Source organism: Dysidea avara, chromosome 3 (assembly GCF_963678975.1).
Source record: "Dysidea avara chromosome 3, odDysAvar1.4, whole genome shotgun sequence".
Lineage (NCBI taxonomy): Eukaryota > Metazoa > Porifera > Demospongiae > Dictyoceratida > Dysideidae > Dysidea > Dysidea avara.
In genome coordinates, this window is record NC_089274.1 from 39579496 (window position 1) to 39600460 (window position 20965).

A 20965-nucleotide genomic window follows, 5' to 3' on the forward strand; every position below is an offset into this window, starting at 1 on the left:
TACACATGACACTTTTTGTGTAGTGGAGGTAGAATCACAGCTGCTCACAAAGGAGTGGGAGGTGGGCTGTAGAGGAGTGGGAAATAAAGACTGCAATTGAAATCCAGACATGCATGAGGTTACAGAGCTGTGCTGGCTCCTAAGTGCCTGGTATATATGCAGCAAAATCAATTATCAACACAGAATAATATGTTGGGAATCTAAAATAGGCCATCCACCAATTCCTGTCAACCCAAGACAGTCAACCTTACCAAGGCCAGAAATTTCCATTAAACTTTTCACACCACCTGCACCATTAAAGCCAGCATCAAGTAGTTTGAGCTTAAAACCATGAACTAGTATGGTAGTATGGCTATACGCTCTGGTGGTATTTGATTTTGTCTGATGTGCAATTTGTATCAGTTTTGTAAAATCTGATACTATTAATAGCTACTATTATATTTCACTTGAAACTGCAGGTGTTTATCTTGCATGATAATTCAGGGCAGGTGCTGTTGTCATGGGGGCCGATAAATCACTTGGCCCATAAATAAATTGCAGTCAAGCGTTTCTGCCATACTTCTAACAGTGTTAGTAACTGTATGCGATTACATGTACATTACACCCTATCATGAAGTGTTAGACCTCTGTTTAGGGTTTCCAATGAACAATTAAGGGTGTTTACAAAATGGTAACACCCAACAAGTGTGACTATAAACCTCTTATGGTGGTTATTATTTTCAGGGGTGTTGCAACAACACCCCCTTGATTTTTAGAAAATCATAGGTGTCATGGTAGCACCTAAGTTTTAACAGTGCACAGAGCATGGCCAAGGACTCACCAGACAAAATTTTTGCACCGCCATAAACTCAATCCTCACGGAGCTGCGACTTAATTGCAATTGGTACAATTCTCACAGTTTCTGCATAGGGGCAGCGACCACAGCAGCTCAAGCAAATATACTTGAGGCATACATAAAGGTGTTAGGCAGATGGCAGAGTGACGCTTACCAGAAACACTTCAAGACCCCTCCACATGAACTAGCCAAATTCTCCTCAATTCTGGCCTCAGCATCAAATAAGGTTCTACACAGCACCTAGACAATAGGAAACATACATTACAACACCCTTGATTCTATACACGACTACACATGCACTCATTGCAATACACAAGTACGTAACACCTATAGAAAGTAACTCAACTTTGCACTTTTCAATTGTGCACATTGTATATATGCATTCATAAGTAATAAAACATCATTGAATCAAGCGCCAGAATCCTTGGGGGAAAGATTCCCATGTGCACATGGTCTCCTTTCTATGGCGTCTGCAACAAGAATTTGGGCGGTCAAATTTTCCTGACCCTGCTCCAACTTTCTTGTTTGCCCAAGTATTTGCTGCCTAATTTGTAATGTTACTCTTGGCCTATAATCAAAAATAAAAATGTCTTGACCCAAAGCAGTCGAGGTCTTACACACCTACCAACTCACCACAATCAACTACAGATCGTGGTTGAGCTCAGGAGACAAATGAGGCTATGGATTGTGGCAGAGGATCACAGAATACAGTTGTCCCAGATAAGATTAGTGACAACATTAAATTTTTTAAAGCTTATGCTTTCTTACCTTTCTTGTTCCACCTACATAGCTTGATTGGAAATTAACCTATGAAGCTCAGTTTATGCTTAGACACAACCATTGTATCATTCTTTTAAAAAGCACTGTGAATAATTAGTTTACAGCTTCCTGTGTAAACTTGTGGCACAATTATGTGGTGTCAGCCACACATAGTGAAACCAAAAATTTCAATTAGTGGTGAAAGTTAACCTAATTACATATGACTTTTAAAGCACTTGCTATGGCTTTTTTTACTGGTATACCACCACCTTAATGTGAAAATACAAGTGGGGTAAAGGAACCCATCTCAATTTCCCTAATATGTTGTTCATACTTCCGTTGTTTCTCAGGTTCAAAACATCGATAAAATGAGGATACTTGGGAACCATGATATGAAGGTGCATTTGGATTAAACATTTTTACATAAAAATATTTTCGGATGTTTACCTCCCCTGAATCCTGAAGCAGAAATGTCTACACGAGTTCCGTCCTCATAATTAGGCATTGCATATTGAAGGGTCTCACCTATAAGAGGCTGCAACGGATACATAAAAATGGCTTCTTCTGGTTCCGTAAAATGATTGTCACCCGCCTACACTGACTGTACATGACTGCATGACAGGCTATTTTCATAATGTTTGTACTACTCTAATATAACACATATTTTTTCTGAGCACTTCAATACAATGCATATTGAATGTTGTAGAATTTCTACTGATAGATCTAAGAATTTTCATTCTAGTGCACTAAAAACCAGAACTTTCATTCAAAAAGGTAGAAATTGAGTGAGGTGAGCAACTGACAGCAGTGGTAGAGTGGTAAGGGCTTGGGTATATGAGTGTAGAGGTCCCTGGTTCAAACCATGGAGAAATTTCATCTGATGCTTTTTGTGCACCTTTTTTACGTCTCAGTGACTGTTCTATTAGAGTATCTAAATTGCATTTTTCAGTTTTGCTTTATATCTCCTTAGCTAATACTCTCAGTACTTTCAAACCACAAAAGGTTTGCACTATGATAGTAGCTTCATGTTCAGACTGATTTTCAAGTTATTCAGTCAAGCGGATTACCCTGTAGGTGTGACAACAAATTGCTTTTGAAATTTTCAAAATCATGCATAATTCCATTATTCTTAATTCAATCTCTATGAAAAATGGGCTGTAAATGTGCTGCATTATGCTCTTATTACCCTCCAAAATTTGAAGCCAATTGACTAAAGCATACACAAGTTATTGCAAGTCTTCTAAAGTGTACAAAAAGAAAAGTTACGTAAGAAGTTTAATTAAGAAGAAAAATATAAAGAAAATAATGCAAACTTTGAAGGAACATATCTCAGTGATGGCTGGGTGGATTCAGCTCAAATTTGGAATATGAGGTGCCCTGTTCTGAGGGAGTTTCTACAGCAAAACAGGTTTATTTCTGTTCAGGCACTGTTGAGCTACAAATGCATGAAAACAGTGTTTTCTTGGTTCCTGTAAAATACACACCTGTCTGTTGCACATCTGCACTAGCTGTGCTTGGCTACACAACACACTATCATGTGTCCTGATGTATGCCTGACTCAAGTACAGCAATGTAAGCAACTATTGGAAGGATATATGTGAACACTGAGACATAAATTATGATAAGGAAAAGAGCATAATCATTAATCACTGTACATCAACAGGGCATGCCATCTAGTTTACCATAATGGAGTGATACAACACTGTACGCCATACCAATAGAATGCAATAATTACAATTGACCATAATATTGGACTGGAGTTTGTTCAAGCTCATCCCAAGTAAGACAGATGTTCTAATGACGATCAAATATTTGAGGTGTTGTAAACAGAAGTTTCGAAACTCATATTGTAAAAATCATGTTTGATATAATACAACTGAACTCTATGTGCCATACATTGTTACAGAGTTGAAACAGCCACAATACTTGCAATAAACATGCAGCTTTATAAGGTGATAATGGAGGTAGTAACAGTACTAAATGAAAAGTATAGTGATTTAATACTTGGAGTCCCAATGAGAGTACCATACACGCAAACGTTTTCGCAGTATGAAATTTTTGTAGTTACAATTGATTTTAATGATGTTATTTTCATGGTTCCATGCCAAATCAGAAATTGCCATGATTTTATTTTCATGCATTGCATAGTTAAGTTTTTCAGTTTTCTGTAGTTGAAGAGCTGTCTCGTGTTCGAGCTCATGTTGCACAACTTAGCTGAGAGAGATATTACTAACTCATTACTCTAAGCCATGGCCAGTCAATTGCAAGCCCAGCACTGTGCCTAGCAGCATTTCACAGTTAACTATTGACTGTGTTAACAAAGAGCTGATGATGAAAACAATCTCAAGCGTCACTCACATCCTGGATGGTCAATGAACTCTGTCCTTGTGCTGCAGCGAAAGTAGTCTCATCCTAGCAGACCCATTCTCTGGGGTAGCACTTATCAATTAAAGCTTATAAGTGCCATCGCTTATCACTTAGTTCTTATAATATCTAATCAATAAGTGTCACATCAAAAAATGGATCTGTTGTCTATGATGAATACCACGAAATGGTTCTAGATTTCCTCACTGTCTCTCCAACTGGGGGATTCCATATATCCTTAAGAAATGGTGTATACAGTCATGATGCAGCTAATGATGGTGAAAGGGCTGGTCATTGTTAATCCCGAAATTTCACAAAGTTTATTTTCACGGTTGCTGTATTAACTGTGAAATCCATGAAAATTGCAGACGTGAAATTTTTGTGTGCACAAAACATTAATTTTGTGTGGCAATATAAAGTAGCCACTAGTAGCCACAAATGCAATGTAGTTAAAGCATAATCTAAAACATTTGTGTGGTGCTCTTAATTATGCCTACTCATTGTGGGTAAGTGCAAGCATTCTATATACATATAGTTCAGTTTCCTACCTGTCACTTAAAAGAATGGTTGAACTTGATTTCACTTTCTCAATGAGAAAGTGGCTATCTTTAAACCATGATTGCACTGAGGCAATGTAATAATAACAGTGGGGTGCCACAAAAATCAACCATTAATGCTAAATACAATACAGTAACAGCCATGTGCCCTGAAACAAGTCTGGATAATTTCTTCACATGTCCATGATAATGTGTTTTCTTTAAAAATGCATTTCACTATGATGTTTACATTCTGTATAGAAATATAATATAAATATACTGAGACTCCACATTATTGTAATGTTATTTACAACAGCATAATATTGCTTGTTGCTGCTTTTTGGACTTGCTTTTCTGAGACCAATCAAAGCAAAGTGATAAAGGTGAACTCTGTAGGGAACTACAGCTCTGATTGTTGCATACATGGAGACTGCATTTGTGGATCATTTCCAAATGCTTTACAGTCACTTGAAAATAATTCCATTATTAACATCACCTCACCATCAGTTTCATTACATGGTTATATGCGACTAGCAAACCTGACCAATGTCACAATATCTGGTAATGGTGCTACCATCATGTGCAACAACTCTGGAATTATAACTTGTGTTTCTTGCAGTAATTTTGTGATTGATGAAATTGTATGGGACCAATGTGGCAATACTAACCACCCTAAATATACACATGCAATAGGTTTTATCGATGTTTCAAATCTAACCATTTTGTCAAGTGCATTTCAGTACTCAGGAGCATGCATAGTAATTGGTCTGTCTGTAGCATCAGGTAATGTTGAAATAAGAGATAGTAAATTTCTTTACAATCATGTTGTGAATTCATCAAGATGTCTAGGATATAGTAGCTTATTAATTACAGACAATGAATTTGATGGAAGTCCATACACTATTTCTATAGCTGGCACTACATTCCACCACAATGGCATGTTCAATAACAATGGAAATCCAAATAGTGCATTTAATGATGTACTGTCTCTTATCGTTAAACGTAAACATAAGGTGGACATCGTACTCATAAATTCTAACGTATCTGCAAGTGGTAGTTTGGGTATCTCCTTTACATGTACAGAAATAGATACTCTAACAATATTGTTGTATGATGTAACAATTGTTAACAATAGTGAAGGAGGGTCTTTCTTTAACTTGGTTAGTACAGATTCATATATGCTAGTCTCTTCATCTACTTTTGCACATAACAGCAATGGTGCATTAATAATAATAAATAATGCAAGAATTAGCAGTGAGGTTCATTTAGAGAGAGTATCAGTCTTTCACAATAATGGAACATTTGCTCATGATCTTCCAGGAAATTTACATATTGATGAAGGTGTAGGCATCTATCTATGGCTTGGCAGTATTATATCATTACTTGAAATGTCATCCTGTAACATTTATAACAATGTTGGTGGACAGCATAGCATAGTTTATATCAAACTCGCTGAATTCGTTTTTAGTCAAAAAGCATCAATAATTTCAACAAATTTCACCAACAATGTTGGACCTACATTGCATATTTCCTCACTTCAAATTAACTTAGAAGGTTTTATAGTATATCAAGACAATACAGGAGATAGTGGAGTAGCAATTTACATTGAAGACAATTCACAAGTTGTTATAGGTGAAGGATCCACAATATTATTTATCAACAATAGTGCATCATTACATGGTGGAGCTATCTATGTAGACTTGCCGCTAACTTGTTCTCATCATGGTGTGGTGTTTACCAGTTTACCAAATAACTCTGATGTTGTGTTTATTAACAATTCTGCTGGAATCACTGGTAACTCAATGTATTTCAGTATACCAGAATCATGTGATGTTATTAGAGACTACAATGATAGCAACTCCATTGGTTACATACCATACAAGTTCAGCTATTCTGGTTTTGGTGGAACTGAAATAAGCACTTCACCTTATCAGATAAACTTATGCTCATCACCAGGATGTGACTCTGTTAATACTAACAACTGCTTTATACAACATGGAAACATGCTGGGTCAATCAATAAACTTTAATGCCACTGTATGTGACTATTTCAACAATGTTGCTGAAACAGTACAATTCAACATGGAGTGCATAAACTGTAATAATACATACAGACTGTACAATACTAGAGTTCTTGCACATGATGGACTATCTGAAGTTACAGTAGCATCAGTAGATAGTGACAGCGACCTGCATGACAATATTAATATAACTATTAATATGTCCTCAGTTCTCCCACACAAATATAAACAACTTACTGCAACAGTTTCAATTGAGCTGTCATCTTGTCATAGTGGATTTGTATTCGAAACCAGCTCACAACAATGTACCTGTTATAGTGATAGTGATATTATACAATGCTTGGAGCAATACACTGAAATCAAACAAGGCTACTGGTTCGGTAGTGTTATTGAAAGACATACTGTGTCACTGTGTCCTCAATATTATTGCGACTTTGGTTCTCGTGCAGCAACTAGAACAGGATATTACCAACTTCCAGCCAATCAAGATGATCAGTGTAGCCCACACAGGAGAGGACCATCTTGTGGTGAATGTAGTCCAGGGTATTCATTATCATATGACACTCCTGATTGTGTTAGTAATGACAAGTGTTCTACTGGAATAACAGTACTAGTGGTAGCGTTGACATTGTTGTATTGGATTGCAGTGGTAGTGGTCATATTTGTTTTGATGTACTTTATTAACAATGCACCTATAGGATATGCTTATGGTATCATCTACTACTATAGCGTAGTGGATATCTTGTTGGGTAATCATCTGTACATTTCTGATGGAGTGTTTCAGTTCATTTCAATTTTATCAAGTCTTGCTAAACTGACTCCACAGTTTTTAGGAAGACTTTGCTTTGTAGAAGGATTGAGTGGAATTGACCAACAATTCATTCGATTTTCTCATGCAACAGCTGTTTTGCTTTTGGTAGTGATTGTTATTGTTGCTGCAAGATATTCTGCAACAATAGCCAAACTTGTTAGCCGCTGCATCATCCGTGTCATTTGCCTTTTACTATTACTAGCTTATACTTCATTAGCCACCACTTCACTTCAGTTACTGAGGCCATTGCACTACCAAGATGTTGATGGTGTGTATGTGTATTTCTCTCCATCAAACAAATATTTTAGTGGTCGTCATGTTGTGTATGCCATTATAGCAATTTGCTTTGAAATATTCATAGTACAAGGTCTTATATTGTTCTTATTGTTTGAACCTTGCCTGAAGAAGAGATTTAATCTTAATAAGATGAAACCTTGTATTGATCAGCTACAAGCATGCTACAAGGACAAATGTTACTGGTGTGCTGCTTACTACCTTGTGTGTCGACAAGTGATCATTTTAATAGTCTACATCAACACCAACTATGACACTGCATTGTATTGCTTACAAACTTTCTGTATCATCACTGTTGCCATTCATGTGTGGATTCAACCATACAAAAGTACAACTCTCAATGTGATTGATACACTGATCCTACTAACAATGGTATTGGTTGTCAACTTAAGCACTTTCAGTTTTTCAAGATCTCTGACTATAGCTTTGGTTGTAGTTATGGTAAATTTCCCCTGGCTGTTTGCATTTTCAGCTTATCTCAAGAACAATTTCCATGCATTGATGACAGTATGTTATCAGAGACAAAAGAATTTTTACCAAATTAGAAGTAATACTGATGAAGCTGAAACTAAGGTAACTGCTTCATTTTGCATTTGTGCCATATTATCAAACCATGGTGTATATTAGTCAGCCCATGTGCACTTTGTGGCACTTATGAGCTCCTGATTGTATACGTCTGTGTGTATAAATATGCAGTACAAGCCAGTCATGGCACGCATTATACATAAGGCATTCCAGTATCAAAAGGTTTTAAATTCCTAATGCTATATGTAACATACCCTAAACACTGATGTAAACTATCACACTTAAAATTTTAACGCACAGATTTTAATATGGATACAATATAGAGACTACAGCCTAATATAGAGTACTATATTTCAGGATAGGACTGTCAGCAACACAGAGAAATACAAACAACTGAAGACTGAAGTGTCTATTTCTATACTTTAATATTTCACCAGTCTTCATAAATACAATTTCATTTAGTGTCACAAACACACATACACACAGCTGTTGTTTTGCTTTTGACTGGTTTGTAACTGGTGTGTGTTGGTGTTACTTATGTAACTACAAATGTTATCAATATTTTCTTTTTCACACTATATAGGATGATGAGGATGAAGTTGAGACAAACAAGTTTGACTAAGTGCTTTACACTCCACTCACATTCTTTGTCATTTTTCCATGCTGAATTGCAGGTTCACATTGCACTAGTATAGACAATCACATATTTGCACAGTTATCCATAGCCGTTAGTGGTTCATGTTACATAGTTACTTTTCGTATCTTGAAATGATAGCAGTTTAGCTAGCTAATGCATGAACTTTGGTATTGCTTCAGTTTGTAAATACGTAAAGAATACGACTGCATAATCTACTTTTGTAATAATATGTTTCTATATTGTTAAACATAAATCTTGATGCACCTCCTACATGCATGTTTATTTAACTCAAGCCTTTTAACCGTATAGCAGACTTCTTTAAACTTTGTGAAATGAGATATATTTTGGGATATAATGTTTGTAGTGGAATGATGAAATTTTGGGCACAATATTTACCTTCATTATCAAATGTTAGTACATCATAGTGTTATTGAGACCCATCCTAAAACATCCAAGCTGTGAAAACAAGGTGTGGTCTTCAAAAGCCTGAGTGAAAAAAGGTTGTGAAATCAAAGTGCCAGCCAAGAAATAGCTGCAACAATGTTAATGCTAATAATGTTAATAATTCACACAGCCGTTATTAAAATTTATTAATGTTACTGCAGTCATTTATTAGCTGTCACTTCTGGTTTCATAACTTTTCAACCTGGCTTTCAAAGACCGCATCCCTTTTACAGCTTGGCTGTCTGTGTGGATTTCACTTCTTTTTGGCCCCCAAGCCAATCTATAGCTGCTTTGGGGGTTTATATTTCTACAAGAACAATCATGATCATTGAAGATAGGAGTTGTAATTGCTTGTTTATTGTAATACTCTAATAGGGTGCACACTTTTCCAAGGAATTCTAACAAAACACTCATAAAATTCTTCCGTTGGTAGATTATGAAATTATAAACTTTTACTGCTAAGTATATAGCTAGGTTTAAACCAGAATTTTCATTTGTAAATTAATCTCCTCAAATGAAGTTTCAGTAGCATACAGTATGAAAGTACCGTATATTAGGGATCTTGGAGATTTGGGTTTTCCTAGCCCAAAAATTAACCCAAAAACCAGCTTCACAACTCCATCCTGGCACCTTGGCAGTATTGGTTAGGTATAACCAAGCCCAAAAGTGTCTTCAGACTTCAGTATGACCTTAAGACTTCCAATAAATTGTTATCAAATTTGAAAACAAAATAATTCAATGGAATTTTCTACTGACTAACTGCCTGCCAGCCTGATGCCTTTAGGCAAGCGTAACTTGATGATGGCTAAGTCCATGGGCATGACTTTTCACTGTTCGATGTCACTTCATCCCGAGATGTACCTTTTGGCATACCGCAGTATGTACAATGCATGCATCATGGAGTTACCTTTGTCCTCCTTTGTGTCCCATTTCTTTTTGCTGACAATCCAAGGTATCGATTCGCGGTAGCGCAATGCTTGACTTCCCTTTAGTACATTTGTAAATGGGAATCGTCCGTGTTTTCTGTGGTGACTGGACTGATTGCAGAGATGATTCTAACACTGTTCTTTGTTTGTAATGCTATGTAACGGGCTGACATAGCTGAAGCGAAGCGTAATGGCTGCTTTCAGCTATGTTCAAGGCAGTAATTGATAGATAGGGTGTGCGAATTGTTGTATTTTCGTGGTGATTGGATTGTTGCAGAGGCACTTCTACTGTTTTTCATCTGTAGCGCTGTGTGACAGGCTGAACATAACTGAAAGTAAAGCGTAATGGCCACAGCACTTTCGAAGCAGTGCTTGATAGCTGGGGCGCGCATTCAGACGAAAACATTATTTCTGGTGCCATCATTTCTTTTGATGTGGTATGCGTGGGCTCACCAGTCATAATAATGTTACAAAAAAGTAAACAAACAAGTTTAAGGAAAAATTAGAAATTTAAGTTCTATTAGGGATCATAGAAAAAAAGTAGGGAAACAAGAGAGGTCACCTACACCTGCAGATACTAGTGAACATTTGATCCCTAATTCAATCTTGGTCTTGAGTATAGACTGGATTAGGGATTAAATGTTCACTAGCATATCTGCAGGTGTAGGTGACCTCCCTTGTTTCCCTACTTGTTTTCTATGTTCCCTAATCAAACTTAAGTTTTCCTAAACTTGTATTATATAAGCTCTAATGCATAGTTCTTGGCCTTCCATGGTAGTGTTACTGGTTGTTGAACAATTTTTGAAGCAGAGAACTTTTGTTAACCATCCTTTTCAAAATTGTTACACAGAAAGAATATAGCTGGGTTGCTGCATATTATTTGATATGTCAACTAGTGATTATGTTCATTGTGCATTTTGCTAACAGTGACTATTCCCAACACGATATATTATCCTACAGATAGCTTGTATGATAATTACTAGAAATTAAGTGAGGTGAAGAGCCATGATAGCAGTGGCTTCCAAGTTATTCTCATATGCAGTTTACTCTGTAGTTGCAAAAGTTTGAGCTATTTTTATGCAGTGGCGGCTATTGACACGCCGGATTGTCGGTGTCAATAAGTGCCACCAAAGTTCTATTGACACCAACTGTTGGTTTCACCACTGACAGTAACTGACCCCATCAAGCAACTCAGGCATCAAACACACTAGAAGGGTACGTTTTTGATGAGTTTGAGGTGAGCTAGCATTGGAGGGAATGAAGTGACCACTCTGGCAAAGCCAGAGCAACTTGAACTCACCAAAAACTTACATTCACACAGGTGCATTATGCTTAACAGGCAAACTTCAATGTTAGCATTAGGTTTAGCTGGGATCGGGTTCATTAGCCTTGTTCACTGACCAAGCAATCATAACATTATGGATCATACACTATGATAGTAGTGTATAGTAGGGACCACAAAGGAGTAGGCGTGGCCTACAAAATAATATCACCCAAAAACCAGCCTCAGTTTTCCCAGATGACAATGAGGCAGTATTGGTTACATAAAACTAAGACCAAACAAGCTTTCTGATCAACCCGAAACACTTTCAATAAGTTGATACTTTTTTTAATCATTTAACAAAAGTTTCTACTGACCAACTGAGTAAATAAGTACCTGACTGATGCCTCCAGACAAGCGTAACGCGATAACAGCTAAAGCTACAGGCTTGATTTTTTCACTGTTTGACGTCGCTTCCAGCCGAGAGGTGCCTTTTGGCATACCACAGTGCGTACAATGTATTCTTCATGGACTTACCAGTGTCCTCCTTTGTGTCCCATTCATCTTTGCTGATAGCGAAAAGTGTTTATTTGGCGATAGCACATGATGGCTTCCCTTCGTAATGGAAATCGTCCGTATTTGTCATAGTGGCTATTTTGATATCAGAGGTGCTTTTCAAACAGTTCTTGATTCATACTGCTGTGTAACGGGTTGAACATAGCCGACAACGAAGCTTAATGGATACTTTACTTTTCAGACAATAATTGATATAACTGGGGTGCACGGCACCATTCCTTCTTTCAGTATGCATGGATTGCAGGGGTGCTTTTCGAACAGTTCTTGATTTGAAATGCTGCGTAACGGGTTGAACGTAGCTGACAACGAAACATAATGGATACTTCACTTTTCAGATGATAATTTGGGCACGCGGCGCCATTTCAGATGTGGTATGCGTGGGTTTACCAGTCATTTACAAAAATAAAGTTAACAAACAAGAACTCAGAAAAATTTGGAATTTTCAACTAGAGCAGGGACCATAACACATCGATAAAAAGTACTGAAACAAGTTGGAGTAGTGCACGATATTAGTTCACAGTATAACAATAAGAAATGCTATATCCCTACTGTGCTCAAGATATCATAATGGAAATGCACAGTAGGGATATAACACTTCTTATTGTTTTACTGTGAATTAATATCGTGCACTACTCCAGCTTGTTTCAGTACTTTTTATTGATGTGTTATGGTCCCTATCTAGTTAAAAGTTCCAAATTTTTCTGTGTACTTTATTTATAAGATTCATAGTAAACTTAGTATGTGAATTCACCTTTACACATTCTTTATCTATGCCAATTTCAAGGTAATCGTTACACATTTGAGTTTATAACAATTTTTTGTGAAGTGTGCAGAAAGACAAATCTTGGGTCCATAGGCCCCTTAAGAAAAAAATATAAAAATTGAAGCTTTGGCAGCCCATACCTCAAGAATGGCTGCAGCAAATTCAACTTCATGGATGTCATTGCAAATTCCTTTAAACCACAAAATGCTTACACTATTATGGTTACTCCACATACTGACCAACTTTCAAGCAGCTTACCCTGCAGTTATGACAATTTATTTCAAAAATTGCACACAACTCTTGTTCCTTATGTGATCTGGAATGCAATACTATGCTCTTACTGCAAATCCAAATTTGAAGTACATTCTGGTTATAGTAATGTTTCTAAGAAAAGGGATATTTAAGAAAAACAGAAGATAAAAATAAGACCAAAACTATGAAGAAGGCACACATCTCAGTAACGGGACAACAAGATCAAATGGACTATATACAATTTTTTACTAGACTACAAGTGTAAAGAAAAATTAAGAGTTTTAAACAATTCGAATAGGGATCACAGAAAAAAACATAGGGAAACAAGGGAGGTCACCTACACCTCTAGGATATCTGCAGGTGTAGGCAACCTCCCTTGTTTCCCTACTTTTTTCTATGATCCCTAATCGAACTTAAAATTCTTATACTTGTTTGTTTACTTTTTTGTAACATTTTTTGTAACTTTTCAGTCAACAATATATACAACCGGGGCGTGTGGCACCAACCCTTTCTTTCGGTATGTGTGGGTTGCAGAGATGTTTTTCGAACAGCTCTTGATTCGTACTGCTGTGTAACGGGTTGAACATAGCTGACAGTGAAGTGTAATGGATACTTCACTTTTCAGGCGATATAGCTGGGGCGCATGGCGCCATTTCAAATGCAGTATGCATCACCAATCATAATAACATTATTTACAAAAAAGTTAACGAACAATTATTTCAAAAAATTTGGAATTTGTAACTAGAGTAGGTACCATAGCACATCAATAAAAAGTACTGAACAAGCACGATATTAAATCACATTAAAACAATATAAGAAGTGTTATATCCCTAATGTGCATTTCCATTATGGTATCTTGGAGCACAGTAGGGATATAACACTTCTTATGTTTTACTGTGATTTAATATCGTGCACTTCTCCAGCTTGTTTCAGTACTTTTTATTGATGTGCTATGGTCCCTACTCTAGTTACAAATTCCAAATTTTTTGAAATACTTGTATATTAGGGATCATGAAGGTTTGAGTTTTTCTGATCAAAAATATCAACCTAAAACCAGCCTTACAATACCTTCATGGTAACTTAGCAATATTTGGTTATGTATAGCTACAACCTGAAATGATTCCAAACAGTTGCTACAATTAAAAAAATGATTTAGTGGAATTTTCTACAGACTGACTGACTGGCTGACAGACTGACTGACTGACTGACTGACTGACTGACTGACTGACTGACTGACTGACTGACTGACTGACTGACTGACTGACTGACTGACTGACTGACTGACTGACTGACTGACTGACTGACTGACTGACTGACTGACTGACTGACTGACTGACTGACTGACTGACTGACTGACTGACTGACTAATGTAAGCATAACTCAATAATAGCTAAGGATACTACAGGCTTGATCGCTTCGGCCAAGCAAGTGCCTTTTAGCATACCACAGTATGTACAGTGCATGCTTCATAAGCTTACTTGTGTCCTCCTTTGTGTCCCATTTATCTTTTCTAACAGTATACAAGGTGCCAATTAATGGTAGTGCTGCATGATGGCTTCCCTACATTTGACAGAAATTGCCCAAGTTTTTGTTGTGACCAAATTGATTGCGGAGGTCCTTCTCCTAAAGTTGCTATTTTGCTAATTTAGTAACTAGTATAGCGGCACAATGCAAAAAAATTGTACATTTTTTCATAAAATTCTGAAATTTTCCATGTAAATAGTACTCCCCATGACATAATTTTTTGGTATAGTGCCATCGCAGATTTGACCTTTGGTGACCTTTATGGCCATTTTTGCCTAGACATTTGATCATTTCTCATTTCTGTTTTAATATCGCTACGGCATTACTTAAGGGTGCTCTGTACAGCCCACTTATATGGCTTCCAATGAAAATTAATCTGTTCTGTAACTTACAAATGGTTTTAGCAAATGTTCTGTACTTTTTTACTGGATATAAGCTAACACCAGTACACAGTTTAGTCCAAACCCAACTGCTAAATTTGCTTTGGAACATGAGTTACAGATTTCCCTTTATACTAGAACTAGTCCTGCAGTTTACGCACAAGAGCCTTGATACTTTTATGATACACTATGTTAAACAGCACAAACCATTGTGCATTTTTATTTTTGTCTTTTAGCTTCTCAATCATCACATATTTATCTTTTGGGTTGACACTCCCAGAAATCCTTTTCTTTAATTCCACATTATTCATCATCTGAACTTGCTATTTAAAAATGGAAAACGCTCTTCTTTGGCAAAATCACTAAAGTAGCTTGTGTGAAAATTTCATGTACAGAGTAGTTCTAATTTAAGTGAGAGGGTGTAGAATAGCAAGATGCGTGCGCTTGTTGCTATGAGATACCTAATTTACAGGTACTAAAATACATCAACATGTCACAGACTAATTAAGTGACCATAATATTTCTTTTAGTGCAAAACAGACTATGTCTTGGGAAGCCTTGTATGAACTGTACAGAGCACCCTTAACTCATTAAAACATGGTACCAATACAAAGATCTTGTTGAACGAAACAACTTAGTTTTTATTTGAAGTTAATAGGTAATTCCATACCATCATTTATATTATCCATAAATTTTGAGATAATTTATTTCCCAATAGGTAATTTACACCTCAAGAGCTCAGAGAATTTTGGAGATAAGAAAAACAATCTTAATTTCAAAATAGAATTACCTATTTACATCAAATAAAAACCAAGTTGTTTCGTTCAACAAGATCTTTACTATGGTGCCATGTTTTAGCATGTCAACTAGCGCCTCAAGGAGATAAAGATAAAAATGATCAAATTTGTAGGAAAAATGGCCATAAAGGTCACAAAAGGTCAAATCTGCAATCACACTATATTATTTCATGAGGAATATACACTATTTACGAGGAAAGTTTCATGCTTTTATGAAAAAGTGCACAATTTGGCTAATTTTTGGGGCTACGCTGCTATACTAAATTGATAGTTGGAGTGCAAAATCAATATGCCTGGCACCATTCCTTCCTTTGTAATGCAGTATGCATGGATTCACCAGTCATAAAAATGTTACAAAGTAAACAAACAAGTATAAAGAATTTTAGTTTTGAGGGATCACTGAAAAAGGAGCAAAATAAGGGAGGTCGCCTACAACTGAAGATATAGTAGTAGATATCCTTAAAATTATTAATTTTTCCTTGTACTTGTAAGACTTTTGTCTTCCTTGACCAATTTACAATAATAAAATTATGGCTGGATGGATTCAGCCCAAATGTGGAATAAGAGATGCCCTACCATGAGGGAGTTTCCACAGCAAAGATGGTTGATTTCCATTCAGGCACTAATGAACTACAAATCCATAAAAAAAGGGTTGGTTCTTGTAAAATACACACTTGTCTGTTATGGGCTCACACTGGCGTGTACTTAGCCACATGACACACTATTCATGTCTTGATGTCAAACACACTATTTTGAAATGTGTTACTGTAAGCTGGGTAGCATTATAGCAACATTTCAATGTGGAAATGTTGCCAGACAAAATTCCAGAAGTATTGATACATTGTGGAGTCTTCTTCATCCACCGGATGGGTAATGCTACACATGTTTAATACTGTAAATTAACTTGTATTTGTATTTTAGATGGTTATACTATTGTAACTACAATATGCACTGCAGGCCATGGCTGCTTTATAAGAAGCAACTTTATTTTTGTACTCCAGCTCTATCTAGAAGTGTCTGCAGCTTCTCACTTGTGGTGTTTGAACATGTATAATATACAAGTGTTTTTTAGGTAAATAGTTACTTCATGCATGTTTAATTCACAGTATACATGACTGCATCTAGTAAAATGATCTCATGTAAGTACTTTGAAAGATGGATCTTAATGGAATAAGAAAAATTGCAGCTCTAACAACATAATTTATACAGTATCATAGTGCATAGAAGTAGACCTATGATTTGGCAAGTGGGGGAGGCAAGGGAATCTTAATGCAAACATTTCATTCATGTATTAGTGTAGTATATACGCATATAGTTTTCATGCACAAATTGATGAAAATCTAAATTGCAGTATATGCTTTCTCAGTCTTCCTTAGCGCTGGATGTAGAGACTTCTTTGTAAATTGTGCTTTACTCATCACATTCTTTTTTGTCATTATGTAAGGTTGTGTATAGCATAAAATGTTCTTATAAAGCACTGATCATTTGTAAACAAGTATGGCATGTCTAGTAATGTTATTGTTGATGTTATTTTTGTTTAGTAGTATAGCTGCTTGGGTCACTGTATGGATATGTTTGGTGGCGAGCAAACCGATCTACGGTAAAAAGGTCACCATCAACAGCAATGGTAATTCCACCACTGAATGCTGTGTGGAAGGATTATGTTTGTGCTCTTCAATGTACACGGCTTTATCCTCCATTGAAAATAACACCATTGTTAATATCACTTCAACAATTGTTCCGCTAACTGAATTTACATATATGGGATCAGGAAATCTACACAACATTACAATAACTGGTAATGGTGCTACTATCATGTGTAACAATAGTGGAAGTGTGTACTGTGAGTCATGTAATGATGTCATCATTGAGGGGATCACATGGGACCATTGTGGTGATCGTTATTATGTAAATGCTGCAGGCATTGAATTTAGTAAAATTACCAACATATTATTTGCAAAATGCACTTTTCAGTGGTCTATGGTTTGTAGTGCAATTTGGTTATCAGAACCTGAAGGAAATATTTCCATTATAGACAGTATTATACAGTACAATAGTATAGAAAATGTAACACCGTGTAGATACCCATATAGTAGCTTGCTTATATGGAATAGTGGTGGAAGAATGAATCTAACAATTTCTGGATCAGTATTTCATCATAATGGACACTCAAATCAAATAGTTTCTGAAGGCATTGACACTAGTTCATTATACTGCTGGAGCCCATCTTCAGTAAATCTGACTGCTTTGATTGAAAATACAGTGTTTTCTTCAAATGGCATTATGGGTATGTATATTTATGATAGTGCTAATTGTTCCACTATTACTGTATTCAACATAACAGTATTTAACAACAGTAATGGAGGGGTTACAATCTTTACCGCAAATGAGAAAATCCAACTTGATATTTTATCATCAGAATTTACGTACAACAAAAATGGAGCATTAATATTGGACTTAAGCAATCATCAGGGCAGCTGCAATATTAGCATGACAAACTTTACAGCAAACAAAGGAACTGGCAATGGTGTGGCTTTACATCTTACTGTGAGTGTAAATGAAATTGATATAGGATTATATTATTGTAAATTTCATAGTAATTTTGGAGGAGAGAGCATAAGTTATGCTGCTGTGACAAATACAATATTTCGTAATTTACAAAACAAGATAACCATTACAGATTGCCAATTTACTCAAAATAAAATTGGGTCTGCATTGCATGCATCACAATATGTCCTTGATTTCCACAATTTCAATTTATTTCACAGTAACTCAGGTGGTAGTGGTGCAGCAATATACCTTGAACAGAACTCGCAACTTACAATTGGCAACAATGCAACTGTACAGTTTGTTAACAACACTGCTTCTGTGTACGGTGGAGCTATATATTCAGATTTAGCAAATTGTGCTATCCATAGCACACTAATCTTCAACTTGTCAAATTATGATTCTGTATCTTTTGTCAACAATTCTGCTGGAGTTTTTGGTAATTCAATATATTTCAACATACCTGAATCATGTGATGTGGTGAGAGATGAAACTAGCAATGACTCTGTTGTTCATATTCCAAACAAATTTACATATACTCAACGCCGTGGTACTGTTGGACCTGCTGTAGCTACATCACCTTATGAGATCAGGTTGTGTTCACCAGCTGATTGTAGTGTGACCAATAATGACAGGTCTACTTGTTTGATTGAGGGTAACAAAATGTTAGGACAATCAATTGACTTTAATGCCACAGTTTGTGATTATTATAATGCCATTGCTGAAGCAGTTCAGTTTCGGATGAGGTGCATAAACTGTCATAGCTACTATCAACTCCCTAACAGTGAAATCCTTGGATTTAATGGATCTTCTAATAGATTTAGCATCCAAGCAACACAAGCTACAAGTGATGTCACAAATCCTGTAAACATCGCACTTGATATTTCTTCAGTTCTTCCTCATGAGTACAAACAATTAACTGCAACACTGTCACTGACATTATCATCTTGTCACAGTGGATTTGTGTTTGATAATACTTCACAACAGTGTGAATGTTACAAACTTGGCAAGGATATTATAAGGTGTTTTGAGGATCATGCTGAAATTAAACAAGGATATTGGTTTGGTGTTTTCTTAGATTCAAGTACTGTCTCCATTTGTCCTACATCATATTGCAATTTTGTTCACCAAGATGAAACTATAACAGGCTATTACCTCTTACCAGAAATGATCAGTTCCCAGTGTAGTCCACACAGGAGAGGACCAGCTTGTGGTGAATGTAGTCCAGGGTATTCATTATCGTATGACACTCCTGATTGTGTTAGTAATGACAAGTGTTCTGTTGGAATAACAGTACTAGTGGTAGTGTTGACAATGTTGTATTGGATTGCGCTAATAGTAATTGTCCTGACTGTAATGTATCGTTTCAGAGACCAAATTTCCTTGGGATATCTTTATGGAATAATTTACTTTTACAGTATTGTAGACATTGTTTTGGTTGATAAACTGTATATTTCTGATGGAGTGTTTTACATAGTTGCCATTTTATCAAGTATGACAAATTTATCTCCTCGGTTTCTAGGAAAACTTTGTTTTGTAAAAGATCTAAAGGCAATTGACCAACAGTTTATCCACTACTTTCATGTGTTATGTGTTTGGTTGATCTTTGCAGTGATTCTTATTGTAGCAAGGTACTGCAATACAGTAGCAAGATATATCAATCGTTCTATTGCACTTTTTACTGGGCTATTGTTACTACTTTCATACACAACTGTAACATCCACTTCATTACAGTTACTGAGAGCATTACAGTACAATGATGTTGATGAGGTGTATGTCTATTTGTTTCCTCAAATGAAATATTTCACTGGTCGTCATGCAGTATATGGGAGTGTAGCTTTAGTCTGTGGACTTATCATAGTTCTTGGCTTTCCAGTGTTGCTGGTTGTTGAACCATTTTTGAGACAAAAAGAAATCACCATCAAAAAGTTTATACCAGTAACAAAATGGCTTCAAGACTGCTACACTGACAAATATAATTGGTTTGCTGCATATTATCTGATATGTCGACTGGTGATTATGTTGATTGTGTATTTTGCTAACAGTGACTATTCCAACATGATATATTACCTGCAAACAGCTTGTGTGATCATTACTATGACACATGTGTTAATAAGACCTTACAAGAATGACATACTTAATATATTGGATACAATGATATTGTTAATTCTGCTTTTGGTGGTTAATCCAAGTGCTTTCAGCTTTTCTCAGTCTTCAGTCACAAGAATAATTGTGACTTTGATGCTGTTTTCCTTGTGTTTGGTCCTTGCCTTTGGCATTTACGTGTTTCTCAAACATCACAAAATCTCAGAATTGTTGCATTTCAAGACTGGTGAAACCAACCAATTACAAGATGCTTTGATAAGGTAACAATTGCATGCAGATTCTTACTGTAAGTTCACACTGAAAGCTCCCTAGAAAACTGTAAAACAAGTGACCAAACAAGACAAGTCAAATGTGTGACCTCTGAAAATTATCTGTTATTTTTCCAAATAGATTGCTGATTTATATTTATTTTTCCTAGAACATTTCCTCTTAAACGTTGTTAATTTGTAGAACTCTGTGCAAGCCATGGAGAGATCTTATGGCATCAGTTTTGTTCGTTCTGGCAAGTAGAATTTATCAGAAGAATATTTTGTTTGTCCATATCTTATTAGCTACTCCTACCAGAGCATATAAAGTTTGAAAACATAACATTGACTGTCAACTGACAT

At 36.2% G+C, this 20965-nt stretch overlaps 1 protein-coding gene across 4 annotated transcripts in view; it reads left to right on the forward strand.

The window, feature by feature from the left end:
• Window positions 1–20965, forward strand: part of LOC136250938 (uncharacterized) — a 33445-nt gene that overhangs the window by 11975 nt on the left and 505 nt on the right. For 2 of the 4 annotated variants that reach the window (XM_066043283.1, XM_066043284.1), the window contains one exon: window positions 17246–20617. In XM_066043283.1, the coding sequence (XP_065899355.1) occupies window positions 17246–20617 (3372 nt within the window). Of the gene's footprint in view, window positions 1–4810; window positions 8193–8727; window positions 9052–17245; window positions 20618–20965 lie in introns of those variants that run through there. The other 2 variants (XM_066043286.1, XM_066043285.1) reach the window with 2 other exon arrangements.